General features: G+C 17.2%; 2 protein-coding genes across 2 annotated transcripts in view, besides 5 other annotated features; one reads left to right on the top strand and one right to left on the bottom strand. All coding sequences in view use genetic code 6, as the record gives it.

Moving 5' to 3' along the window:
* Window positions 1-419: 419 nt before the first annotated feature.
* Window positions 420-471: a microsatellite.
* A 276-nt stretch (window positions 472-747) lies between these two features.
* Window positions 748-799: a microsatellite.
* Window positions 800-1,291: 492 nt separating this feature from the next.
* IMG5_139130 (hypothetical protein) lies at window positions 1,292-2,698 on the top strand (the record flags this gene model as incomplete). The annotated part of the gene is made up of 2 exons (XM_004031364.1): window positions 1,292-1,835; window positions 1,995-2,698. The coding sequence occupies 2 exons, from the start codon at window positions 1,292-1,294 to the stop codon at window positions 2,696-2,698; spliced, it is 1,248 nt and encodes a 415-aa protein (XP_004031412.1).
* Window positions 1,821-1,865: a microsatellite.
* A 1,470-nt stretch (window positions 2,699-4,168) lies between the features above and the next one.
* Window positions 4,169-4,219: a microsatellite.
* A 1,513-nt stretch (window positions 4,220-5,732) lies between these two features.
* Window positions 5,733-9,335, bottom strand: part of IMG5_139120 (hypothetical protein) — a gene marked incomplete at both ends in the record, with an annotated part of 3,682 nt that continues 79 nt past the window's right edge. The window contains 4 exons of the mRNA XM_004031363.1: window positions 5,733-6,391; window positions 6,468-7,154; window positions 7,385-7,976; window positions 9,226-9,335. The exon at window positions 9,226-9,335 is cut by the window's right edge and continues 79 nt beyond it. Of these exons, the coding sequence (XP_004031411.1) occupies window positions 5,733-6,391; window positions 6,468-7,154; window positions 7,385-7,976; window positions 9,226-9,335 (2,048 nt within the window). The remainder of the gene's footprint in view (window positions 6,392-6,467; window positions 7,155-7,384; window positions 7,977-9,225) is intronic.
* Window positions 8,865-8,951: a microsatellite.

Here is a 9,335-nt window from a genome sequence, read left to right as displayed (position 1 = left end):
ATAATTGTTTCTAAATATATTAAATTACATTAAATTAAGTCTCTCCTATTAATTTTTAATAAATATAATTTTTGTTTCCTTCATATTATAATCTGTAAGCATTTAAAATTAAAAAAGATCTTACATCTTATTATTAAGTTCCATTTATATCTAAATTTTCGTAAATATTACTATTTTCACTGCTTATTGAATATTAACTATTTGTTTCTTTATCACTAATTTATGACTTTTTTAAAAAAAATTATTTTATTATTATTATTTTTTTAACATTTTACTTTTATTTAATTTATTTATGTCTCTAATTATTGTATTTGGAGTTTTATATCTGTTTTAACTGACTTTTATATATTATAATTTGATTTTGCCTTATTTAATATTTTTTTTGGTGGAAATATTTCTGAATCTTCTTCAGAACTTGATATATAAGTTTTTTTCTATTTATTTATATTTTATATAGTTTATTTTTTATATTGCATTTTTTTATATATTTTTATATTATAATCTTTGAATTTTCACATAAATATATAATATTTCAATTATTCTTAGCTTTTTTAAATAATTAATTATTTTTATAATAATTAAATTTATTAAAATAGATATATTTTCATAACAACTTTTTTTAATTATATTTAAATATAATAAACTATATATTAAAATTACTAAGATTATACTAATAAATATATAAAAAAAATATTATGATTTTATAAATATATTATCTTATTATAATTATTATATTTTTTTTTATATTTTAAAATATAATTTATATTTAAAATTAAATTTATTTAAAATTTAATTTTATCTATTAATATATATATATTTATTATTTTTAAAATTCTTAGCTTTTGTTTATACTTATTCTTTTTTTATATTAAAGTTTTTATTTATTATCTTATTTAGTTTTTTGTTTATCAGTTTTTTATCTTCATTTTATTATTTTAGTGTTTTATCTAATTTAGAATCATTTTTTTTTATTTTATTTTAATTCCTATAATATATTTGTTAATAAAAAAATTAATTTATCATATTTTATTATTATTGCAAATTTCAATTAGAATAAATTAATTAGAAATTAATAAATATTTACTATTTCAAAAAAAAGAAAAAGTTTTTTATTAAAATATAAAAAATATTTAAAAAAATAATATTTATTAAAATATAAAGCAAAACCCAATTTAAAATAAACAAATAAGCTTATAAATAAACAAAACAAAAAATGGGAAGCAATTGCTCTAATTTATGTTCACATATTGACTAAAATTCAACATCAGAATAGCAAACAGACTAATATTTTATGGCGAATTAATATCGCTGTATGCCTAATTAAGCTCCACCGTTTGATTATATAAAATTAAAAGTGACAATATGGAGCAAAGATTCACATTAATTATTTGATTACGAGAATAATGACAATAAACAAATAATTTTTAAAATAAAATCATCAGGAACATTACTATTAACCCAAAAAGAAATGAAGTATACAAAAAAATAAGTATTCGAGGACAATTTAATAGAGAATGTCCCATAAAATTAAAACATATTTAAAATTATAAAAAACAAAGTAGATAATCATTTTTATCTTCGTCAAATCTTGGATAATTAGCAATAACCAACATCTTAAAGTTGCTGGATAGTTGCCTAATCTGTTTAGAAATGCAAAAACAAAGGTTTTAGGCTTATTTAGGGCGATTTTTTTAAACTTGGACGTTTGAAATTTCGAATTCGTTAAATTTGTGAACCAGGTAAAAAAGTTCAATAATAAATATAGCAAATTATCGAAGAATAAACTGAAGTTGTATCTGATTTAGAAACTATTACTGAATAAATAACTATGAGAAGTATGAAATAACTAAAAGAAGGAGAAATAAATCAATAGAATTTTTAAGAAAAATTCAAAAAAAAGCTCTCTAATAATCTAATAACTAACAATAATAATAGAAACAATTTGCTGATTCCTTCAAATAAAATATAAGATATTATACATAATAGTAATTCAGGAAATATTCCTATGTGTAAAATATGTCTTTCGGAATAACAAGAAGCTGAAAATCCATTAGTTAATCCTTGCAAATGCACAGGAAGCATGAAATTTGTCCATATATAATGTATTTAATATTGGGTAAGGAGTAAACTCTAAAATAATTATTCAAACCCAAACTGTATTGTTCTTTTAACAAAATTTTTTGAATGTGAACTATGTAAAACAAAATACCCACCTAAATTTAATTCTGAAGGAAGAATATATGATATTGTAGAATATTCAAAACCTGATGATGGCTTCCCTTATATAGTCCTTGAAGTTTTCACAGGAAATAAAATGTAAATTTTTGGTACATATTTATTAAAGTTATCTGGAAAAAACACTTTTACTATTGGAAGATCGCATGATGCTGATATTAAAGTTTCTGATATTTCTGTTTCTAGATAACATGCTTAACTATTTTACGATAATAAGACTAACTAGATCTTTATTAAAGATAAAAATTCTAAATTTGGAAGCCTTGTTTTGATGAGAAATGATCTTAAAATGTGTAAAGAAGTTGATAAAGTTTAAATATAAAATGGAAGAACACATATTTAATTAATTTACGATAAACCTAAATCAAATATTATTAGCTCATGTATGGGAAATAATGATAATTATGATAATTTAGCTATAATAAGTGAAGATGAGAATGACTTTTAATATGATACTTAATGATTTTATCATAAGTATATTTGTATGTATTTTTATTTTTTAGCAATATAGTTTAATTATAATTTCTTGTTTTTGTTTTTTTTTTTTTTTCCTCTAAGTTTTAATATTTTTTTTTAATTTAACTATATAATTTATTTTATTATTAGGAATTAATCAAGTCTAACTTTTTAATTTTAATCTGTTTATATTAGATAATTTTATAATATTTTATTTTGTTAACAAAAACTTCTTTTTATTTATAGTTATTTAAACTTCTATTTACTAAAAATGTTTTTTTATAATAAAAGTTTAAATATAATATATTTTTTTTTAATTTTATTATTAAAAGTTTAAATTATTTTATTAAAATTAAGGAAAACTGATATTTCTTAATTTTTTTTTATTCAAATTAAAATTAAATATTAAGTTTCGTTTAAAATGAACAATTATTGAATTTTTATTTATTAATCATTCATAAATAAATTAAATACAATTATATATTATAAGAAAATTTAGGTTAATCCTTTTAATATTTTTTATTTTAAATATTATTTAAAATATTTCTATTTAATCATTAGAATTTATTTAATTTTTTTTTTTCTTATTTACAAGTTTTATATTTTATTTTTCTTAAATAGTTATTTTTATTTACCCTTTATTATTCTTATTAATTTTTAAATTTTATTCTTATTAATAAAAATCAAAAAACTTATTCGTTTATTCCATTTCTTTTATTTTTTAATTGAATCATAACAACTTATAATTTTTATATTATTTTTTAATTTAATTTTTCTATGTTTTCTTATTTACTATAATTACATGCTAATTATATTTTTATCAATATGATTTAAAGCATTTTTTTATATTTATTCTTAATATTTAATATATTTTATCATTTTATATTATATTCTTAATTTTCAGTATTTTTTATATTATAAAATATTTTATTATAGTAATTTATTAATTTTTTTATTTAACAATCTTGTAAGTTTATATATTTTTTAAATATAAATTAGTTATTTTTTATTAGATTACTTTTGCTTAATTATTTTTTCTAAAATGTGTTTTAATAATTTTTTATTTGGTCTAAATTGTATTCCTATCTCCGTATATTTATTAGTTATTCTATATAATTATTCTTATTTATTATCTAATATTCGTTTCTTTCTTTATTTAAAATATGAAATATGATATATTATTTTCATTTATATGTTACTTTAAATTAGATGTACTTCCAAAATAAGTTTCCATAAAAATTATTAATTTACTCAATAAAAATAAAAATAAATATTTTTATTTTGTAATAGTGAAAATGGAAAGTAGTTTTTCTTTTTTTGAATTGGAATCATAAGAATGAGCTATTAAAATATATTTTAAATTTATTAATTTAATTTGCAAATCTATTAATTATTAATATATTTATTATTATAAATTGCTTTTTTATATAATTTTATAAAAAAATATATATTTAATAAAATATTTAAATTTTTTGTTATTATTTATTTTATTATATATGTTTTTAATTAGTTATTTTTATATTGTTTTGTTTTTTTTAACAAAAATTATACTTATAAATACATTTAAATATATATATTAATATATTTTTATTATATTCTTTTTTAATAGCTAATTTCATAAATTATTAGATTGTTTTTTTTGATGAAACAATCTTTCTAATTATTACATTTTTGCAATTTTTGAAAAAATTAATTTATTTAAAAGTATTATAGCTTAAGACAAAATCTTATTTTCTTATATAAAAACTAATATTTCATCTTCATATTAATCGAATTTTGTATTATTAAATATTAAAGAATCATTATCTTAAATAAGTTAGCGTTATTATTCATTTAATTCAAATAATTCCTATATAAATAATAATAAAAATTAAAAAAAAAAACTCAAAAATTTACAGATATTTATAATTCTAAATCATCAATTTATTATTAATATATTTAGTATTGATTAACATTATGTTCGTCTTATTATAAAATATTGTTTTGAATTTAATTAATCTCAATTAATAAATTTTTATTTTTTTCTAAAAATATAATAAAAACCAATATATATGAAAAAATAATATATTTTATTACATAATTCTACTTAATCTTATATTTCTATAATTTTTAATTAACCTAATTATTAATTTAAAGTTTCATTTAAGGCTTATTCCTCTTATAATTATTATATTTTATTTTTTAATCCCTAATTTTCATAACAGATAAGAAATATTTCGCCATTTATTTTTGATAAATTGAATACTAATTCTCCATATTCATTTTTTAATTATTATATAAAATTATTTAATTCTTTTATTGTATTTTTTTATTATTATATCTAATTATCCTGATTTATTTCTTAAATTTATAATTTTTCATAACTAGGTTAATTTTATAATTATATGTTTATTGAATTTATTATAGGAATATCTGATTAATAATTACTAAAGCTTCTTACTAATTTTTAATTTAAATAGATCAAAGGCTTTAACTTCTATTTATTTGTTGGTTATAATAATTATTATTTTGATAATTTTTCTTTTTTTATGCTATTGCTTTTTAAAAATATTTTTTGTAATGATTAAACTCTTATTTTATCAATAAAGGATTATCTATATTATTAAATTTATAAATATGACATATTTTAAATATATTTTTAATATTTTGTAGATTTTTTAGAGTATGTATTGTTATTTATAATATATTTAAAAATAGTAAGATTGAAAATATAAAATAAGATAAAATTTAATTTATAGTTAAGCTAATTATTTTTATAAAATAAGTAAAATTTTAAACAAATAAACTATATATTTTATGAAAATATATATTAATTAAATATGATTAATTATCTATTTTTTATAAATTTTAAATTATTTCGGCATTTAAAAATATAAATTATTTATAAATAAATAAATATAAATAAAAAATTAAACATTAATTAACAAATAATTTATATTATTTATGTATTATATTATACATATACTTTTTTTTAAATAATATAAATATATATAAAGCTTAACAAAAAAAAAATAAGTAAATAGTTTATAAATATTCGATTTTCATTAATATAATAAAGCCTAATGAACATAAGGAGTAGTTTTAGCTACTTTTTATTTATTGAGTAAATCATTAAAATCTTTAATAGGAATTTTAATATCTTATATAATACTAAAGAAAAGTTCTTCACAAAAATAAGGATCAGACTATTTTTTAAGTAAATTAATAGCATCATCAAATGTAACCATTTTTAATTCTAAATGAAAATAATCAATAAAAGCCAAAGCAGTTTTAAATGCGAAAATTTCACCTTCTAAAAGGAAATTATCCCAAATTCTACAAACAACATTTATATCAAAAACATTAGAAAATAAATTTAAAAACCAGTTCATTAAAAATAATTCAGTGGATAAATCAAGTGCTTTAAAATGCTAATAAACAAGAGGTCTTTTTTAAATTAATATATCATTAAAAAACTAAACTCTCCATTCTATTTCTCTCATATCTCCTCTAAAAAAAGACAAAAAATGATAAGAGTGTAATAAATTTGCAAAACATTTAAATGCACTGTATTCATCCATATTTACTAATAATATTTATACTAAACTTGGCATTGATTCTTTTACGTATCCTATGTCTGGTCTATATAAAATAAAAGAACTTAAGATGTTTTCCAAAGCCTTGTATTCGTTACTATCTTTGAAGTTTTTTTGTAAATCATCTTACATTTTTTATAAAGAGCTTGCTTTTTTATTATTTAAAGAAATTTTTTAAATAAAATATATGAATTCTTTTACATATAATTGGATTTGTGAATTCTTATTTATTAGATTTTAATAAAATTTAATATAGATTTTCAGTTATTTCTAATCGATTTCCTATAGTTAAAGGCCAAATAGTTTTTCTAACCCAAGTAGGAATTCCCATTTACCACAAAGTAATAAGAAGAAGTGATTTATTAGTTTAAAGAGTGATTTCTTCGATATCCTCATAATCTCTTCTATTAATGTATTAATAATCTTCAAGAGATTTATTTTAAGAAATATGATTTTATTATTAATTATTATTAAAATTATTTTCTTTATTATTTTTCTTGGAAAAGAGTCCATAAATACAATTGAAATAATTTTTGTTGGTTTTATTATTTTTTAATTCATATTTAAGTATATTTTTTGGTTTTTGTAAATTATAATCCCAGTGTTCATCCCACTTTGAGAAAATATCAACAAGCCATATTTCGTTTATTCTATTATTGTCTTTTTTCTCTTTAAATTTCATTTTCTTCCTCTCATCCTGATTTTTCGATCTTAAAACATGATATATAAAAGCAATCCATTTAAACTTAGTATCCATATCATTAGTTTATAAATCAAGAGATCTATCAGAAAGGATAATCGAAAAACAAAATTAATCAAATTCCCCTGGAACATTATTTCTTCTCATTACTTCTGTTGAATTAGAACCTAAAGCCAAGTCTAGAACATCTTTTAAATTTATGTGTCTTTGTTTCGTTTTTTATTTTAAGAAGATGATTAGTTTTTATTTGCTGCGTTTTTTATTTATTCGCTTGTTTTTTTATCAATTTCACTCCAAATTATTTATTCTTAACTCTAACTTAACCATGCTTTACGCATATGAGGATTTCCTTATCGTCCGTATTTCAAAATATTCATACCATTTTATAAATAAACAACAAGTTCATTTAATTATTCACCTTCAATTTATTTCCTTATATTATCTATAGGCACTCTCGAATAAATCTTTTCTATATAATTGATTTTTGTCTCAAATTTTTCCCTTACAATATTATCATATAACTATTCAATTAATTCTCTTGAAGCTCCTCCTCTTGTACAAGCAATATTATTCTAAACAAAAGTTTCTTTTTACATCTTATTCTTTTTTTCTATTTTTTCAGAATGGGCATCTACATTTAACATAATTGCGGCATAGCATAATATATAAGGTGTATCATCATCTTTAAAAACTCCTGGATTATCTTTAGTATAAACCTTAGTAAATGCTTGAACAATTCGATCGATTTATTAAGATTCTCCAGGAAGTCGAAAATGCGATAGAAACATACGGATAGCTTAATCAAACTTAAGCTTTGTAAAGTCCAAAAGAGAACAAAAATTTTCTAAAATTTCTTAGTTTTTTTATTTATTTCTTCCAAAAAATTACCCTAATTACTCTTTGTTTAAACCTTCAGTAGTTAATAACATATAGGCAATATCTTAAGGATTATCATCACATAGTTTTGTCTCGATAATAAGGTTTATAGCTTCCTATGGGTCGTTGTTGAACTTTTTTATAAATTTATCAATTAAAAGTCTATATTTTTGATGTTATTTTATATTAGATAGTTCTTTTCGTAAATCTTATCCTAATATTATATTACTTGCATCTAATGAATTCTTTTTTTCAATTTGTTTTTTTTCTAATTGGAATTTATTTTACGCATTTAAGTCAATTAGTTATGGGCTTGCTATTATTTCTTATTATATCATGTGCTTTCGTTATTTTTGGGTTAAAGTTGGCACTCCACTACGATTTTATAATTAATCATTGAAAAAATTCTGACAAAACTTTTATATTCTTTTCTCTTTTTTTTACTCTAATTCTGTTTTTATTTATACCATGAATTGTTATTCGTTTTGTTCTATTTACTTACTTTCAGATTTTTATATATTAATTTCTTTTATATTATCTTAATTTTTGTCATTTTCATTTTGCTATTTGTCTTCTGTTTCTGATGTTTTTTCTATATATTAATTTAAGTAATAATCTTGTAAATTATTTTCCTTTTAATCTAAACATTTTTAGCTTTAAATTACTTATATATTGTTTTGGTTGTTTAATTCGTTATTGAAATTATCCAAATATACTGGGTTTTATTGATTAATCATTATATTTTAATAACTATTAATTTATTCATATACAATTAATTAAGATTCCTTCATTTATAATGGAATTTTATGAGATTATTTTTATTCTTCATCATCAAATTCACTTTTCATTATTAATAATTAATTTTTTTTTTTTTTTTTTGTGGAATTCTTTGTTTTTTTAATAATATTGTTGTTTTATTTTATGGTCTTGTGTTTTTTTTTTTTTTTTAATAGTATATTTTTTATAGACTAATAAATAATAAGTATTATATTTTTGTTTAATTAATTAAGATATATAAAGTAATATATATAATATATATTATTAATTAATATTTATTTATTTATATATATATATATAATATATGCTATTAATATATTTTTTTTATTTATTAAGTTATTCTTAAATTATCAATGCAAAAAAAAATTATTTTTTAAATTTATATAAATATGCTCATATTTAATTATATAAAATATAAATTTAAATTAAAAAAAAATGTCTAAAGAATTAATATAGTATAAAATAAAAATAAAAGATATGCATTTGTAATAATTATAAATAATATATTAATTATATATTATAATATTGAAAATATTTAAAGTTAAATTTTTATTTAATATTAAAAAAAAAAAAAACATTTGTTTAATCATCGAATAATAGATATACATTTAAAAAAGTTATTAAAAGTTCTTGATTTAATTATATATGGTATATACCGAAAAAAATGAATTTTTCTTCTTCTTTTTAGTCAGCTAATTTTATGATACTAATAGAAT

Source organism: Ichthyophthirius multifiliis (genome assembly GCF_000220395.1).
Source record: "Ichthyophthirius multifiliis unplaced genomic scaffold scaff_1120509251078, whole genome shotgun sequence".
In the NCBI taxonomy this organism is placed as follows: domain Eukaryota; phylum Ciliophora; class Oligohymenophorea; order Hymenostomatida; genus Ichthyophthirius; species Ichthyophthirius multifiliis.
The sequence above is the reverse complement of the archived record's forward strand: the minus strand, read 5'-3'. Positions and strand labels throughout refer to the sequence as shown.